The 19,353-nt window shown below is 39.5% G+C and overlaps 2 protein-coding genes across 2 annotated transcripts in view; one reads left to right on the top strand and one right to left on the bottom strand.

Annotated features, from left to right (window-relative positions):
- Positions 1-1,008: 1,008 nt before the first annotated feature.
- On the bottom strand, positions 1,009-10,658 carry LOC124401435 (polymeric immunoglobulin receptor-like). Its single transcript, XM_046873765.1, has 6 exons — positions 10,631-10,658; positions 7,600-7,917; positions 4,932-5,234; positions 1,928-2,245; positions 1,675-1,764; positions 1,009-1,567 (listed from the first exon to the last, which is right to left on the bottom strand). The coding sequence occupies exons 2-6, from the start codon at positions 7,811-7,813 to the stop codon at positions 1,506-1,508; spliced, it is 987 nt and encodes a 328-aa protein (XP_046729721.1). The 5' UTR covers positions 7,814-7,917; positions 10,631-10,658; the 3' UTR covers positions 1,009-1,505.
- The window catches only part of scara5 (scavenger receptor class A, member 5 (putative)), a 48,647-nt gene continuing 39,827 nt past the window's right edge, over positions 10,534-19,353 (top strand). Inside the window, exons 1-3 of the mRNA XM_046873713.1 lie at positions 10,534-10,857; positions 16,307-16,425; positions 18,546-18,677. Coding sequence (XP_046729669.1) covers positions 16,314-16,425; positions 18,546-18,677 — 244 coding nt within the window. The 5' untranslated portion in view covers positions 10,534-10,857; positions 16,307-16,313. The remainder of the gene's footprint in view (positions 10,858-16,306; positions 16,426-18,545; positions 18,678-19,353) is intronic.

The following is a 19,353-nucleotide window of genomic DNA, read 5'->3' as shown; positions in this document are numbered from 1 at the left end:
AATCTCTGCTGTTAGTTACTGCACATATGCCTTTTGTTGTTAAATGTTATGCGATGAACGGGAGGCGAAAGCCGTGCCACCCCGTTCATCGCATAACATTTAACAACAAAAGGTGGGCAAATCAGCTGTGTCCCCCTGCTCAACGTGGGATGAGCAGCAAAATCATAGAATGAACACCAGCAGGATTGGGGGGAATCCGCAGTGCGCTTTGGAAATGAAAAGAGCAGCCGTTGAGAGAGTGCCGGTGGGAAGACATGTACCGGGATACACATGAGCGATAACAACGACCGCCGTGAACCAACATATACCAACAATAACGGACAGTGAGAGTGTGGAAGTTTAAATAGGAGCTGGTGATGATGATAAACGAGCACCATATGTGCGCGTTTGAAGCCGGGAGCTTCAGAGAAAGCGGCCGAGACACGCTGACATGCTGTAGGGGGCCGAAGGGGGCGTGGCAGGTGGATTCCTGACAGATAAACTTGTACTGTATATATTTTTATAGCATGCCTTCATCAAACAAATCGCGGCCATTTTGATTTTCGTTTATCTCTATCATCGGTTACCTCGATGCTTTTTGGCGACCCCCTAGGACATCGACATAACCGGGTTCCACTGTACTTACATGCTAAAACCTTGTATTATTTTCTGGATTAATGGTTCACGAAATAATGTTGAATGAACTAATGAACTAATGTGTGTATGCGAAACTAAAAATACTGTACACATGGTCAGAAGTTCAAGCCCTGGTATCTACCACTCTTGCGCTCTTGAGCATTTAGGGGTGCTTCAGGGTTTCTGTAACAATAGTTATAATGTACATTTTTTTTTCTTTTCTTAAAACATACAACTGTGATTTTTTTGTCCATTTTTATTTTGTATTGCATCAAGGGAAAAAAGACAACTGTAAGTAAATATCATGTAAAAATTGTCACACAATTGTCAAAAATCCCATTATTATAGATACTGAAACACAACAGAAAGCAGATTATTGGATTCATAGCATTACATGTAACCAATGTGCAGAAATTTTTTAAAAGGTATAGACAAAAAATGTGTAGCTTGCAAATGTGGCAGATTATGTTTTCAAAATTCAGTAAAAATGCTAACAAAAAAGTATATAAAATCTTCAAAAGATATGCTTTGAAATCTAGTAATTGGATTGGACGCTGGATCGAAAGGTCACAAGTTCAAATCCCAGCACCACCAAGCAGTCATTGCTAGGCCCTTGAGAAAGGCCCTCGTCCCTTATCTGCTTACGATTATACAAGATACATAAACGACTGTACTGTTAGGCTTGAAATCAAATAAAATAGGATGAATGTGTAAATGGCTAGAAAAGACCAATTTGTAAATGAAAAACAGCAGGTATGTAAGTTGCTAACTGCTCAGGGGTCTTGTCGACCATCTGTTAATTAGGTGTGTGGGTGACTATCTGGTCTGTTAATCAGGTGTGTAGGATTCTTGTTGGCGTTACATGTGAGATGCTCAGTTGATGTTCTTTTCTACTCCAGACTCACAGTTTCATCTCCCTCACCTCTGTTGTAATGAACTGTATCCTGGGGAGCTGGGGAGTAAATAACCAAGAAAAGCTCAGTTCATGCAGCTTAAACAGCATGGATGTGGAGAATTAATTTCTACAAAGTAAGATTACAAGAGCTCAAAAGTGTATACCGTTTTTTTTGGTGATGCAATAGACCACAACCACCATGAAGACAAGAAAGATCCCGGTCACCATGGTGAACAGGGCGAAGGGATGAGATTCTGGAGAGACATCATTATCAGACAGAACATGACCGCGTTACTGTTCACTCTGTTTTGCACTGAATTTTATCATAGTAAAGCACCGATCATAGTAAAAAATGGGTTATGACACAGGAAAGACAAAGGGCAGAACACACACTGAGAATACCAACGAGTTATTTACCTTTAACACTAAGTCTGAAATAGATGTATTCTCTCTGTTTAAGACTACAGCTGTAATCTCCTCCATCTTCTTCAGTCAACTTTGATATCAGCAGAGAAAGATTTCCAGAAGAGTGATTGGTAAATATCTGAAATCTTTCGCTGTACTGCTCACTCTCAGGAGATATCTTTACCCATTGACTTTGATTTGTTGTGTATTTCCACCATGTATATAACTGAGGGTTGTTGAGGACGTTAGTGCAGCAGCAGGGCAGCAGTGCTGAGCCTCCTGTGTATGCCGTGATCAGTTGTAGGTCTCCTTTTCCTTCCAGCCTGCAGCCTGTGAAAATATACCAGGTAATGGTCTCTTAATAAGGTTACCATCTGAAGCAATTCTACAGATGTTAGACAACCTGCAACAGTCACTGAAAGAAGCCAGAGGAAACTGCAAGGGTGTGAGTCAAGAACAACCAGAACCCCCATCAATAAATGTAACTCTGTAACTCCACAGAACATCATAGTTATGTATGTAACCCTGTTCCCTTTTAAAGGTTCGCTGACGCCATTGGGGAGACCTCCTATGGTACAAGTATATTTAAGCACTGAGGAACAATCAAGCTCTGGATGAGTGCATCTGCCAAATCTCATTAATGGTATAGTTGATGAAGCACATGGCGTGTGCATGCTAGGACCATAAAATTTTCAGATTTCTGCCAGGGAGTTCTAGGCATGCAAATAGAAAACCCTGCCCAGGGTTGAGTCTAAAAAAGGAGTGGACATGGACAGCCACAGCACCATACTGCATTTCACTGGCTCTGTACAAGTACCTTGCACAATGACAATAAAGTTGAATCTAAGAAGACATCCCAGGATTAAGTCGGAAAAATCTGCATGGAGAGCCATAGCCTGCCACAGCACCACCCTCGTTTTATTGACATGCCCTTTTGGAAGTAGCTTTCAGTGAAACGGATTTACCTGTGAACTGGATTCAAATGCAATTGTGTGCACCATGATGCAAATAGCTGCCATTTTAGGGCATATATCTTCCCAGTAAAAGGGACACTAGCATTTAAAAGGGTCTCCACAATGTCCCTCAAGGGACCAAAGTCCAAATTTGGGCCCTGTTTAGTGGCCAAAGCCTCCACCATTTTTGCTGCGGATGCCACACTGGACAGCATGCCTTAGATGGCAGATCACTCCTGTTCTGGTCTGATATTTAAGGACACAAAGGACAAATACTAGGGGACAGGTGGCTGAGCAAAGAGCACTTTCACTCGTGTTTTGGTAGGGTGGCGTTGATAGACGGGAACTGTTATTGTTTTGCAAAGACAACAAGCAGCAGAAAAAGGCACTTGGGCTAAAGATGATATTAGGGAAAAAAGTGACATGTTCAATCCCAGAAAAGAAGAATTGGGTAAGAGGAGTTATCTGGAATTCAGACTGAGGTATGAGGAAAAGATGGGATCTGCATGGAGATGATAAAATACAATCAAAGGAGTCATTAATGGTGATACTAAAATGGTGTAATAAAGTTTGGGAAACTGGGAAACATTTCAAAAGAATGGACATTAATAACAGTACCAATTTCTAAGCCAGAAAAAGACCAATCACACCCAAGCAATTATAGGACAATAGCACTAATTTCTAACTTGCAAACTTATGGAGAGAATGGTAATGTTTAGATTAGTGTACCAAAATGAGAGGAAACATTTATTTTCCCAGCTCCAAAGTGATTACATGAAGAGGAGAAGTACCATGGACCCTGCAACTAGTTTGGAGGCAGCAATAAGACCAGAAATCTACTTGTAAGGAAATACACAAAAAAAAAGAACAAAATGTGATAATATCAGGGATGTGATGATGACAAGATTATGATTCACACAACCCCAAACCGAAACGTATACAAGAGAGGAAAACATAAAAATGGAAATTGTGAAAAGTTTGAATCCTTGAAATAAATATCCCATATATTATTATTATTATTCAATCGCTGAAAGAATGCGGTATTAAAAAAATCGATTCGCTTATGGAGATACTAGAAGAAAGAAATAATAGAATTAACAACAAATTGTTTTGATACTTGAATGTTACAGGACTGAAGAATGGGATGTTTTTGCATTTCTTCCAATCAAGTTGCACAATCCAGTAGGTGGCGGAATATGCACATTAAAATTGGTTTGTCACCCGCCTTTTAAACAACAGAACAAGGATACTCAGGGACATGAGATTATTCTTGCCACCCTGCCTTGGTCTGGTTCCTGTTAATGACCCCTGTTTTGCTCTGCTTCCGTAGTTACTGGTTTGGATTCTGGACTGTTTTTGGTTTGTGTTTTTGCTCTGCACTATATTGCTCAGTTTGCCATGCCTGATTTTTTTGGATTTCATTCCTGATTCTGCCTCTGTTCTGCATTGCCCTGTTTGCCGGTATTTGGATTTCAGATTGTTTTTGGATTCTAAAGTTTTGGCATCTATGCTTTGCTCAGTTTTTTTAATAGGCAGGAAAAAAATGCTGCTCAACCCCACCTTTTTTAGTAGAGCAACAATCTCAGAGGGGATACAGAACATTCATTTTATACCTTCCCAGTTATTTCTGCATATATTCCTTTCTAGATACTATTGTTTAAACCTATTGAATATGCTTCATTTATATATATATATATATATATATATATATATATATATATATATATATATATATATATATATATATATATATATTTATATTTTTTATATTTTTTATATGTCTAGAATTTCTGTTAGTTTTATCACATTGTGGTCATGTGCATTGTGGTAAAGTGAAATAACACTAATATATTCAGTACACTGCAATATTCCCTCCATTTGAACAGTTTAAACCTGTCAGTATTCTGTAGTAAATACTTTATAAGTTTGAGTATTACATATATTTTTGCATTGACTGAAGAATAAACAAAAATCTGAATATTTAATTGCCATTACCAGATTTGTCTGCCATAAGATCATCAGTAAATCTGAATGAAAAAAGGATAATAAAATGAGTCATTTACCTAAAACAGTGAGGCTGAAATATCTGTTTTCACCCTCTTTTAGACACCTGTAATATCCATCATCCTCTTCAGTCAGGTTTGATATGACCAGAGAGGTATTTCCCGAAAAGGGATCACTGGCAAGCTGAATTCTGCCTTTGTGAGGCTCATTCTCTGGAGATAGCTTTACCCATCTATCTGGACTGATGTATTTGAAGGTCTCGGGTTTGGTCTGGAGGTCTGTGCAGGTGCAGGGCACTCGTACTGAGTCTCCTGCGTATGCAGTGATCTGTATTACATCTTCATTTTCTTCAAGCCTGCAGCCTGTGGGAACACACCAGTTAATGTTGTGTTAATGAGCAGTCCACCTTCTGCTGCAACTTTGCAGAAACTACAGTCGACCTGTAACTCCAAAACCTCCACCTTTTATTCATGTAAAAAAGAATGTTAGATAAAAAAGGGCCACAACGTTCTGCAGTTTTTCCGGGTCTTCCTGCACACGCTCCGATTCTACCTCAGCAAATATGGCTGTGTGCACCCCACATGGGTATGTGCAAACCTGCCCACAAGGAGGCTGCTTGGTGTTTAATACATGAGTTTAAATCTCAGCCAAACCAAGCTGCTACTCATGGGCCTCTGACCAACCTTATACCTGCTTAGTTGTATAAATGAGATAAATGTAAGTTACTCTGTATAAGAATGCCAAATGCCACAAATGTAAATACAGTGGAACCTCGGGTTACGAACGCCCGGCATACGTATAATTCAGGTTACGAATCGAAGTTCATCAAAATTTTTGCCCCTGGTTACGAACAAAATATCGGGATACGAACGTCACGCACCAAAAATGTGCAGGCAAGTTGGTTGTTTTTGCTCTATCCACGCAGCTCGTCACATCAGTTAGCGTCCTGTGTCCCTAGCGAGAGCATCGTGTTACTTATCCGCTTGAACTTTTCCCGGCAGCAGCGTAACAACTCGTTAGTTGATGCTCGTGGAATGATGAGATGGACAACATTAGCCGATGCATAACCACTTTACTTGTTTTTATGAAGATAGATTAGCAGGGTTACAGTCTTTTCCGAAGTACAATACCCATAATGAATTTCACTCTGGACTTCAATACCAACTGATAGTAGCCTTAAAGAAACAGCTCTCATTTTCCCTCTAATGCAACAATTGTCTCAGCGTTCGTGTTAATAACACTGTCTTTAATATTCTATAATATAATATATAATAATATATAAATAATATAATATAATAAGATTCTCCTTCCAAACAATAACTCTCCCTCCTCCCCCTTCTACGAACGTCGTCTCCTGCAGCGAGTCTTCTCAAAGGGAAAGTACCCGGTAAAGATCTTTTCCTCTTTTGTATGTTTTTATGTGGTATGATTTTAATATAACATGTTAAAAGTAAATAATATTAGTGAATATTGGCTTTATTTTTATTGAAGTAATATTTTTGGTTTGGTTTGGATTTTTGGTCCAGAACGAATTACCGAAGTTTCTGTTCATTATTATGGGGAAATTTGTATCGGGATACGAACTTTTCAGGTTACGAATAAAGTACCGGAACGAATTAAATTCGTAACCCGAGGTTCCACTGTATAATCCAAATCCGAATAATATAATCCAATCCAAACTAATTCTACATGGACTTCCTGTGGCTGAGCCCATTCAGGCCCCTAACAGTTTTGCCCTTTTGGGCCATTTGAGTGTTTTCTTTGGAAAACCCATTATGAGGGCTTTCTTTGACCAGGTTGTCCATGGAATAACAAAATGTCATATATTTAATAACCTATCCCAAACTTAACCAAAGGTGCACACAAAGACAAAGCGGAAATGTAAATAATATTGGCACCTTGCAAATACCCTGATGATACTTTGCACTAGGTCACCTAGCATGTTTTGTTTTTTCAGGTATATTGTTTCTCACTTCGATCTTGCTAGGCCACAGCATTCAAAGTGGGAGCTTTGGTTAGAATGTTTTAAATAATGGTTCATTCTAATTTTTTGTTCGGCTTGATAAAACAGCATTCGATATTCAATCCACATGCTCAAATACAATCCATATGCCCAAATTAACTCCACATTTCATTGTGTCCACACACTGTGTGCATAACATGGGACATTTTTTTGGCCCACTGTGGGTTAGTTGAAGGCTTTGGAGCCATTTGTGTACCTCACTATGGGGTATTTCATGCATATCATATCATAATATCATATTTTAATAATGTAGACCACTCTGAATAATGGAGCAGCTGAGGAAGGTTTAACATAAACAGGCTAAAGATCCATAAAGTTTCTGAGCAACTCAACAACTATGAGGATGGACCATAGTTTGGATGAACAGTTCTGTATTTAAGTGCCTAGGACTGAAAAGTACACCTCAACAATAATGGACCTGTAATGAATGGACATTTGGTGATGAGGATGGAATGGGTTCCCTTTTGAGTCTGGTTCCTCTCAAGGTTTCTTTGTTACTTATAGGCAGTTCAATGATACATTCCTACGTTATAACCGCTTTATCTGTGTAAAGCTGCTTTGGGACAATGAATTGAATCAAGTATACTTCTGTACACTGTAGCATTCTTTACATGTCAGAGAATGAACAAACATCAGCATATTGCATTGCTGTTCCACATTAATCTGTCATGAGTTTATCCCTGAAGTAAAAACGAGTCATTTACCTTTAACATTGAGTCTGATGTCTCTGTATTCACCCCGTGTGCCGCTCACACACATGTAATCTCCTCCATCTTCTACAGTCACATTTGATATGAGCAGAGAGAGATTGGCAAACGAGCGATCATTAACCAGCTGAAATCTGCCTTTGTACTGCTGATTTTCAGGAGATATCAGCAGCCATCCATTTGAATAGCTGTATTTCCTCCAGGTGAACATCACAGGTTGGGGGTGGAGGTCAGTGCAGGAGCACGTCAGCAGTACCGAATCTCCTGCGTATGCAATGATCGATTTTACCTCTCGATTTCCTTCCAGACTGCAGCCTGTAGAAACACACCAGTTGATGATCTGTTAATGGGCAGTTCGCCATCTGCAGTAACTCTACAGAACTACAGACAAGCGACTTCTTGTAACTTCTAAACGTAATCACATCTTTAAAAAAAAAACGAAGTGCATTGAATTGAAATCTAGAACCAGAGCAGTCATTTTTCTATAAGCACTCTAGTAAACCTAATTAAAGGCAATCTAGCCTGGTTGTATCTTGTGCAACTATGCAGCTTAACACACTTCCCTTTTAATGGCATACCACCAAAAAAGGCAACAGCTGGTAAAGGAAACTCAACAGCAAGAGAAAACTGTAGGGGTGTGAGGCCAGAACAATGAAAACACCAAATACGATGAATGAGACTCAGTGTTCAACATGATTAAATGTTATTCAAGTGTTAAACAGGTTTGATGAAGGTCCTATGATGAACATTTTTTTCATAGTATTTGAGCTCAGGTGCATCCTGTTTCCACTGATCATCCTTGAGAAGGTTCTACAACTTCATTGGAGTCCACCTGTGGTACATTCAGTTGATTGGACATGATTTGGAAAAGAAAACACCTGTCTATAGAAGGTCCCACAATTAAGAGTGTATGTCAGAGCACAAACCCAGTCCAGGGAATTGTCTGTAGACCTCTGAGACGGGATTGTTTCGAGAATTTTGAGGAAAATAATAAATTTCATCCATTTTGGATGACTGTAATATAAAATGTGGAAAAACTCAAGCGCTGTGAATAATTTCCAGATGGCCCGAATGCCTTAAAGACTTGAAATGATCAAATCTTGAATATATTCCAAAGGAAAGAGCGAGATAAAACAGCAAACTCACCTCCAATTACATGAAGCTGGATGAGGAGGAGAAGAAAACACACCTGCATTCTAACTGAGGCCCTTAATCCACACATGAATCCAAAGACAGTATTAAAAGAAAACCCACACTGACCAACTGCTGCACCGCATCAAATCATAATGAATGCACATTAGATGGTGTTCATACACTCCAAGTTCACACAGGAAGTGCAAACATAGCATAGTATGGCCTTGAACACAAAGAGGTGAGAAAATCTTTCATCCTTTGCACAGCAAAACTGAGTCTATGCGTCGAAAACTTCTACGGCCAATCATGCAATGCTAACAAACTGTTATTCATTCTATATTTTCATGTCTTAAACCAAACAATTGAATTTAATTTAGTTTCTATTTGTATAGTGTTTTTAACAATGGACATTGTCCCAAACAAGTTATACAGAGATAAAGAGGTTATAAAGTTGGAATGTATACGTTTAGCCCCTATAAGTTTATCCCTAATGAGTGAGCGACTATGACAAGGAAAAACTCCATGAAACTTCCATGAAACTTCATCGACTCAAACAGAGAACCCTTCCTCAATAAAAAATGTCCATTCATTACAGTTCCATTATTGTTGATGTGTCAATGTCCCTATCTAAAGTACATCAATGTATCCAGTGTACCCCAAAGACAGATATCGGCCATCTTGGATCCGTTCCCCATATCTGACATCTTATAAGGTTTGTCAAACTTTCCATCCAGAACTGTTCATGCAAATTGTGATCCTAAACAATTGTAGATAGCTGGTAATTTTACTTATAGTCTACATCCATTCTTCTTGAGTTGCCTCATGGATTTTGAGGCTGGTCACCATCCTGGGCCTTTTTTAACAGTGAGAGTGGTGATGGGTCATTCATGAACAATTGGTTCATTTGGAACGAGTCTTTGAATTGACTCGGAGGAACAAGTAGTTTCAAAGAGTGATTTGTTCTTTTGCATACATGAGCAATGCATCGCAAAATCCAACAGATTTGAGTAGTTGATCTCATGGTCGTTCTTTCATCATGTGACTCCTAATGATGCTACACAATGCATTATTGTTACAATAATTATGGGAGTCAAGCGACAAAAGAATTAAAGACACGGACCAAAAGATATGAGAGGTGCATTGTCATATTTTCATTATTAGAACTATAATCAAAGTTTATGTATGTAGACGTGTTGGGGGATCTGCTTATTGAAAATGTAACATTTTATATTATTTCCGATCAAAGGATTATTTGCATCACTGCATTACTCAGCTCAGTTCTCCATCTAGTGGTTGTTGGTGGTATCGGAACCAATAAAGCTTATTGTAATACACTTCTCTATCCTATTATGCACGCCAAATGCATTCTCAATGCCTCAGTACTTCTTACACGTCAGCGTTTAATACACATTTTATATATTTGTTCGTTCATTTAACTCGCATGCATTTATTCATTCATATATTCACTCGTTTAGTTGCATGCTCAATGTCTCCCCCTGGCGTTGATTTGCGTATAATCGTATATACAGGAATATTATTGGCCAAAGTCCTAACATCATATTGTGACATTACAGTTACAACAAAGTGTATTAGCGTAGATCTGTGTTTTTTAAAGTTGTCTATTAAAAGTGGACAAACTGCGAGACAAAAGCGCGCACTTGGTCACTCCAAGTGTTCAGCGCACAGCGCACAGATACAGGGGAGGTACAGCGGCGCGTTCACTGGAGTGTGTGTGTGTGTGTGTGTGTGTGTGTGTGTATGTGTAATAACTGGCCATCAAAATTGAACTAAAGGTGGGAGAAGAGCACGCACCTGGTAACCTTGACTACTGCACCAGGAGCGCGCTGGAGATGGAGAAAATGTGCGCGTTCACAAAGTCTGTAATTGCGTTCACCTGTTGCAGAGAAGCTGTGGGAGGACTGTTCCATGTACATCCGTGGAGAGAGAGAGAGAGAGAGAGAGAGAGAGAGAGAGAGAGAGAGCTGGATCACCAGAAATCTTTAGCATACCAGCAGGAGTTGGAGGAGTCGGTTCTGGTTCTGTGCAGACGTGAAGATAGAGAGAGAGAGAGAGAGAGAAAGAGCAGGATGAGATTTTAAGAGTGGAGAATCAGTTATCAAGGTGGGTGATGATCTCTTCATGATCTCTTTTTGATCTCTTCATGATCTCTTACTGGTCTCGTGATTTTTTTCTGATCTCTTTATGATGTCTTAATGATCTCAGGACCAGATCATGATCTCTTTACTGATCTCTTAATGATTTGTTTCTGATGTCTTTATGATTTTTGTTGTTGTTATGATCTCTTTTTGATCTCTTTATGAGGCATTTATGACGTGTTTATGATCTCAGCGCCTGATAATGAGCACCTGATTATGACCTAGTGGCCTTGTTTTTATTTATTTATTTATTTATTTATTTATTTATTTATTTATTTATTTTTTCACACTTAGTTAGAGTTCTTATACATATTAGTCTGTGTGACTGGTCATGTGATTTTGGGTTTAATCCAAAACTTAACACCAAATCGCTTCATTGATTATAAATAACTTGGACCGAAGGGTCACTAATAAACAAAAAAAATTTTTTTTTTACCATTCAGTCCAGTGATGTGTATATTTTTGTTTTCCCTCTTTTTCATCTTTCTATCGTTTCATGCTGCGGCATGTTACACCCTTGGGTGTGTGATAGAAGCCTCACACGAAGCGCAGCAGGTCTGAAAAATATCTTTAAAAATGACTAACATGTGGATATGAGGAGGAATAAAGCGCCGCTGCATCGCTGAACGATTTAACACTGTCCCATTGTCAGCAGGCAGTCCAGTGGCATCCTGGGTAATGTGAGAAACCGAATGGGATGAAAATATTACATTATAAAATCACGTGTTGCTTATGAAGATTAAGTATTCAGGGTTGTATTTTCCGTGCAAAGCCCCCCAGAGAAGTTTTGTTGCCCCTGATGTCTCTTTGCAGCTCCAGACGTAGAAGGATCCTCGCATGCCGACACGTGCGCGTAGATTTACAACGGGGGAAAAAAATCTCTAAAGAGAAATACATTGTGTTCTCTCAGTCCTGAGTTCAGCTGAAGCTAGCGGAGTCTCCACACACACACACACACACACACACACACACACACACAGTGAATTACAGCCACCCTGAGCAAACACACTCCAATCAGACGATACACATTTAGAACTTGAGGCTGTGGAATGTTCCGGATTCCTCCAGTCATTTATTTATTTATTTTTATATTTTTGTGATCACGTGTCTTCTAACCCTGACCCTAGATCGACCTCTGTGTGTCTGTATCTCTATCTATCTTTCTCCATCTGATGTTCTCTCTTTCTACCACTGTCTCTCTTAAAGCTTTAGTCTATCTCTCTATATCCCTGACTATCTACCTCTCTCTCTATCTGACGGTCTCTCTCTGTCTCCCACTGTTTGTCTCATTGCATCTGTCTGCCTTTCTGTACCGCTATCTTTTTCGCTCCATCTAATGGTCTCTATCTAACACTGTCTGTCTCAATGGATCTATCAGTCTCTCTGTATCCCACTGTCTGTCTCACTCCATCTGTTTGTCTCACTGGATCTGTTCTTTTCTCTATATCCATGTTAAGGTCTCTCTGTATGCCACTGTCTGTCTTACTGCATCTGTCTGTCTTTCAGCATCCATCTGACAGTCTCTCTGTATCTCACTGTCTGTCTCACTGCATCTGTCTGTCTCTCTGTATCCATGCTATGGTTTCTCTGTATTCCACTGTCTGTTTCTTAGTATCCATGTTACGGTCTCTCTGTATCCCACTGTCTGTCTCACTGCATCTGTCTGTCTCACTGGATTTGTCCGTCTCTCTGTATCCCACTGTCTGTCTCTCAGTATTCATGTTACGGTCTCTCTGTATCCCATAGTCTGTCTCACTGCATCTATCCGCCTACCCGTAACTCTGACTATTTATCTCTCACTGTCTGTCTCACTGCATCCTTCTGTCTCTCGGTATCCATGTTGAGGACTGTCTATCTACCTTTGTCTGTCTCACTGCATCTGTCTCTTCAACTGATGGTCTCTCTGTCTACCACTATCTGTCTCTATTTGCTTGTTTTTATTTTTTATGTTCACTCTTTCTACCACTGTTTGTCTGGCTTTGTAACCCTTCCACTCATGATAGTCAGTTTCTCATCTGTTCCTGAATTTCTTTAGATCACTGAATGATGTGTTTTTTTAGATCTTTTAGCGTGCTTCAGAGAGGCTCTATTTAAGCGATTTCTTGATTCAACAGGCCTGGGTGTGGCAAATACGATTAAGCTAAGCTTTCCAAAAAATCAGTCTCCATCTGTCTCTCCATCTTCCTCTTTGTCTCTTTGTCTATCACTGTTTGTCTCTGTCTTGGTCTGTCTGTATCTTTGACTCAAAGTCTCTGTCTCGGTCTGTCTGGCTATCTATCCCTGTTTGTCTGTCTGTCTGTTTGTCTGTCTAGTGTTTTTCGCTTTGTCTCTCTGTCTATCGCTGTTTGTCTCTGTCTCTGTCTGTCTGTATCTTTGACTCAAAGTCTCTGTCTCAGTCTGTCTGCCTGTCGTCTGTCTGTCTGTCTGTCTGTCTGTCTGTCTGTCTGTCTGTCTGTCTGTCAGTAGAACATGTATCGGGATTAACCGACATTGCTAAATAGTGAAGAGGAAATGAGGATTCAAATGTTCTTCATCACAGATGCAGAGATCCTGTCCAAAAACACCAGACAGGACGTTTGCACTTTCTCAGGGTCTTTTCGGTTCCGACAGTGTTTTACTCTATTCCCAGTTTCCTAGCAGCATTTTTTTGTGTGTGTCTGTGTGTGTGTGTGTGTGTGTGTGTGTGTGTGTGTGTGTGTGTGTGTGTGTGTTGGGGCTCCTAAATGTCAGCACACACATGCTGGGCTTAATGAAAACTCCAGTGATGAAGCAGTTTCTAATGACTCTGATAAACATCACGGCTCGTCTCACGTCCTCTTAAAATCAAGTGCTTTAAATAAATAAATAAACAAATTAATTAATAAATAAATGCTTGAGTCAAATACTACCTCAAGTCACAATGATTTGAAAATAAAAAAAAATAATAATTTTATATAATCTGAATTTTTTTTATAAACAATACAAATTTTCATAAAAATATTATTTGCATTATTAATTTTTTTCTGTTTTATCTTGATCATGTTTACATTTTCTCATGATATCGACCTAATGTTTCGTTTTTTTTTTTCCTCACGATCACTACTTGTTTTTCTCAACGTAAAACCTCGTTTCACAAGAAAATCTTGCGCCTTGCAAATGTTTCTGGTATATGTTGCGATGACTCTAGAACATGCTCTAGAACATGCTCTTATGCCGAATACAATGCATAACTTGTATGTAACAGCCCTTAAAATCTTATTGTTAAGGGAAATATATATTTAAGAGGAATTTAGTGATCTTGGTCCGTGAGAAATCCTTTAGACACGGATGAATTTGTAAGGATTTTTTTATTTATTTTATTTTTTTGCCGAAAGAAACAGGAGACTAATGTTGTAGAGAGGTGGATTGGTGGACAACAATAGCGAGATGGAAAAATCAATGAATAAATCAGGATCTAACTGATGGACAATTCAAATTTTTTAGGTTGCTGTTGATTAGAAAGTAATAAAGTGAGGAAGAAAAAAAAGATAAAATCTTTCTAAAAATCCTATTCATCTATTAATTCATTTAGCCCAGTTTCATCAAAGACATCCATGTACTCTATTAAATTCCATTCATTCATCCATCCATTTCTTTATTTCTAGCTGAATAATGTAGTTTATGCACTTAAATGTAGCGCAAACCCTAAAAATTGTGTGGGGTCACGGAAATTTGACGTTTTCAATCAATCCGATGCAAATAAATACGTTTAGTCCTTTTGCTCAACACAAACAAACACCCGAGAGAACTTCGAGGTCACCCAGATGAGGTCAGCCAGTAAAAAAAACCTCAAACCACACACGGTCTTCTGGATCCCGCTGACTGGTGCTTGTTGTACTGGAGCATTTAAAGTCAGCCTGGAGCACTCTGCCTGCCAGACGTCATGTTTTTAAAGCCAAAGCATGCGATTCTTGTCCAGACTCTCGATCCAAAGCACCTGTCGACGAGGTAATGGAAAACATCGGGCATGGTTTAACATCACGGCTGTTTCTCATTTCGTGAAAGGACACAGCACCACCCCCTGAGTGCGATCGGAATCATTCAGGCCAGGTTGTGGCTAATAATAATAACGTATGCTTTTGCAACGATAACTGTAATAATAGTACGGTGAGACCGCTGTTACTAGCATTCCTCTTGTGATATACAAGACTGGGCGCCATAACACCCGTGGTCTTATTTGCGTGATTGTTTTTGTTGTAGGTTATGGTATTTTTAATAGATATCAATCAGTGTTTGACCCATTAACATCATTCTATCAATAGATTAATGCCCTGAGTCGCATTCGAATCTTTTCACATAAACCCTGTTGATATAAGCAAAGAGTTTTGTGGCAAATCATATTATTTTGAGTACTTAAGTGCATTTGAAGGCAAATACTTTTGCACTTTTACTCAAGGGAAAGTTTAAAGGCAGTAATGTTTTACACAGTGTAGCTCTACTTTCTTTGAACTGCATATTTTGCGTACTTCGTCCACTACTGGAAATGGGTGAGGTGATTGCGATTTTTCTTAAACGAGAAACGTTTGGTTTTGGTTTCACCACCTGACAATGGGTCAGGTGGTTCAGATGGTTGTTTGGAATGGTTTGGAAATAGTAGCCTTGAGCAAGACCCTGTATTACTGTCACTCTGGAAAAGGGCGTCTGCCAAATGTCGCAAAGGTGAATGGCTATTAATTTGGACTTGGTTGGTTAGATGTAGCATATTGGTTCGGAGAGGGAAAAAGCTGCTGGGTGAGATGGTTTCTTACTGGATAATATTTGTCTCGAAAGAGTAAGATGTGTTAGGAACTGTAAGAATATGGTTTAAAATGGTGTGGATGGTCCTAAATGGATTTCAGAATGGAAATGATTGGATAAAACGCTAACGTCATTGGTCATCGGTTCAGACTGGGTAATCTGTTAGTTTGGAATGGGTAATGGGATTGTCAGAATGGCTAAGATGGTGGTTTGGGGTTGCTCCTATTACTGGTTCAGAAATTGTCCGGTGGTTTTAAATGATTAAAGGTGGTTTCAGATGGAAGTAAGTCTATATCTATAAGTTTAGAAATTTCCCAGCCATGAGACCATATTCAAAGGCACAGTAATGGCAAGTGTCAAATCAATGACCTTCTGATCAGTGATCCTTAACAGCTCTACCTTAAATGCAAGTTTAAGCTAGAAGTCATATTTCTAATATTATTCACTGCACCATTGTTCTACTAATTTCACATGGAAATTATCTGTATGCGATGGAGAATCTCATCAACTCTTCCCATGTTAAAGCTATGAATATTTAACGTAAAGATACTAAATGGTCAAAATGTGCTCCTCAGTGTTTTTGGTAAATAAAAAAACATTTCTGCGGATGGTTCTGATTGCACTGGTTGACACTCTTGACAGTGGTTCTTTTGCTTTAGGTCCTGAATGGAGAACAAGGCCATGTACCTGAGTACATATGAGGAGCGAGACAATTCCTCGATTTACGAGGAGGGCTACGACGGCCGGAACCTGTCCAAACTCAACCTCTGTGAAGAAGGTAAGCGCAGAGTAATAGCGAGATGGGGAGCAAATCTGACTTTTATTCTCCTGAGATTCGCCATCAGGAGGTTGCAGGAAAGCTGTTTTGTGACTATGGTACGGATAAACAATTATGTTCGGAGTACGAGTAAAAAAAATGTATATTATTTTTGATGTTATGTACTCTTGGCTGCCTGGTCTCATTAGGAAAACATTACCATCCCTAAAAGATATGTCTAACAAGGGGTCACATGACACCCGATCCCAATGCGAGGCGACTTGCGGAGCATGCTGGGTAATAAAACAACCTTTAGATTGAAGTGTCGACACCAGAACAGCTGGGTGTGTCACGGGGAGCTGTGTGAGCTGCCCTTGGATCCGGCGAATGTTTTGACATCTGTGAGGGAGGAACGAGGGATGAGGAACTAACTGACGATCAGCTGTGAACACAAGCACAAACGATATCGACAGGTGGTTTTAATCATGCTCATGATTAATGAATAGATATAAATAATATAGATAGATAAAATAATTACAATCAAGATAACGGATCGAATGGATGTTTATGTATATATGTACAGTATAAGGGATGTGCGATGTGTTCCACACCCGAATGCATAGCCAACGATATGATACATCAAAAATACATATGAAGCAGCTACTGATGCATTGCAACCCCATTTTTTGGCAAGCCATCAATTCACTTACTAACAGGCTTTTGTAGTGGGAAGAAAAAAGACAGAATGAAACCAGACCTTTTTTCCTGCTCTAACTGCAGAAAATTACAGCTCTACCTCTGCCATATTAATCTGTATTCTATGTGACTCTCAGGACACGCCTTGGTCTCCGTAGTGTTGGGATACATCATATTTTATGTAGCAAGAGAAACGGTTTAGCGACGGGAAATCGATCTACGTATTAAAGATTGTTCAGTTTCTAAATAATTAACGTATAGCAGTGCTACTAATAATTGTTTATAATTTTTCCTTTGTTTTTTTTTTACTGATGCAAATATGTATACAAGTGACATGAATATATGAATGAACTACCTATCTGAGGAAGGTGAAGGTGATGGAGTGGCCAGGTATGTCTCCAGAACTGAACCCTATTGAGCACCTGTGGGATCTTAATGGGGAAGGTGGAGAAGCTCCATGTGTCTAACATCCAGCAGCTCTGTGATGTCATTACGGAGGAGTGAAAGAGGATCCCAGCAACAACCTGTGCAGCTCTGGTAAATTCCATGCAAAGGAGGATTAAAGCAGTGCAACATAACAATATTGCTACTCATTTTTGTTGCCGGTTATTTAAACAGTAATGGCTGTATATTGAGTTATTTTCAGAGGACACTAAATATCTACTGCTATCTACATGCAATACTCCATAATGTCCAGAAGCAACCATTTGCAACAACACTTGAATATGAGTTTAGGTTCCTTCCATTTCTCTTGATCATTGCTGAGATGTTTCTACACCTTGGTTAGAGTCTACCTGTGGAAGAAGTGCATTTAATAGAGATGATTTGGAAAGGCACACACACCTCTCTATCGAAGGGCCTCACAGCTGACAATTTATAACGTGGCAGAAACCAAGCAACAAGGTCGATGGAAGTGCCTGCAGATCTGGGCAAGTCTGCAAAAAAGTTCTGCTGCACTGAAGATTCCCAAGAGCACAGTGGCCTTGATAATTCCTAGATGGAAAAAGGTGTGACACACCCAGGACTCTTCCAAGAGCTGGTAACCTAGCCAACCTGAACAATCAGAGGAGAAGGGCATTAATAAAAGAGGTGACCAAGAACCCAATTGTCACTCTCAACCATCGCTGCAGCCCTTCAGACAAGGGGCTAGACGGAATCCTCTCCTCGGTCCAAAACTGGTGGAAGCCTGCTTGGTGTTTGCCAACACAGCCTGAGTCCTTCGGATGCCTGGTGGTAAACACCAAGCAGGATTTCATGGATTTTGAAGTGTGAAAGGTCTGTAGTGTCTTCAAAAGGTTGAAGACTCCTGCTCGATAATATACTGAATGCCAGTTTATATTTAAATAATTTAATAACTCCAAGGGAGTTATTGTTGATTATTGCACTACAACAGCTGATAATTTTTGATCATCTTCTTTAACATATGACACCATTGTCTCATGTAGCGAGTTCTGGAAAGCGCCGGAGGAAAACGGACAGCTGCTGCGGCCACTTGGACTCCCTGTCCTCCATCAAATACGCCATCGTTTCCCTCTACATCCTGGTCCTGCTAAGTATACTGGGCCTCTGCATCGCAGGTAAACCTCGTCCCGCTCAAATTTAAGATCTTGTATCCAACCGGCGTGCAATACCGAGCCGTTTATCAAGAGCGAAGGAGTGGTTTTGCATTTAAAAAGCAGTGACGTGTTCTAGAAAAAGTATCAAGAGTAGAGTGGTGTTATGAAGCAGGGTCGATGTACCTGTAGAGAATTTCTTGGTTTTTTGTTTTTCTGTTTGTTTTACAATCATATACATATTTGTTTTCAAAATCTGATTTATTTTCGCATAATGCCCTTGGAATGAGTTCCTGTTATCGCTTGGGTTACAGCAGCATTAACGGGTTTTGTTCAGCAAAAAAATCTCCCTGAAATGGTACAAGGAAGAAATCTTCAAAGGAACCAGACCCAAAAAGGGAACCCACCCTGATCTATCCTCATCTGGGTGGCAGTAAACATCCATTCATCATACTTTTTATCCTTTTATTGTTGCATAATGTCTCTGAAATGAAATAAGTTCCTGTTATCGCTTGGGATTTAGCAGCAGTAACGGGGAGTTCTCTCAGCAAGTCAATTCATTTTTATTTACATAGCAGACATTGACGGGACAAAACGGAAAATTTGGCGTCTACAAATCTATTCCTAAAATGTATTTTTATTTACATAGCAGACATTGACGGGACAAAACGGAAAATTTGGCGTCTACAAATCTATTCCT

This window comes from Silurus meridionalis, chromosome 18 (genome assembly GCF_014805685.1).
Source record: "Silurus meridionalis isolate SWU-2019-XX chromosome 18, ASM1480568v1, whole genome shotgun sequence".
Classification (NCBI taxonomy): Eukaryota; Metazoa; Chordata; class Actinopteri; order Siluriformes; family Siluridae; genus Silurus; species Silurus meridionalis.
The sequence above is the reverse complement of the archived record's forward strand: the minus strand, read 5'-3'. Positions and strand labels throughout refer to the sequence as shown.

Coding starts and splice junctions, on each gene's coding strand:
- LOC124401435 (XM_046873765.1), bottom strand. CDS start 7,813: ATGTTCACCTGGAGGAAATACAGCTATTCAAATGGATGGCTGCTGATA. Junction 1,765..1,927: donor TTTCAGACTTAGTGTTAAAG/GTAAATAACTCG, acceptor ATGTCTCTCCAG/AATCTCATCCCTTCGCCCTG. Junction 1,568..1,674: donor TTGCATCACCAAAAAAAACG/GTATACACTTTT, acceptor TTTACTCCCCAG/CTCCCCAGGATACAGTTCAT.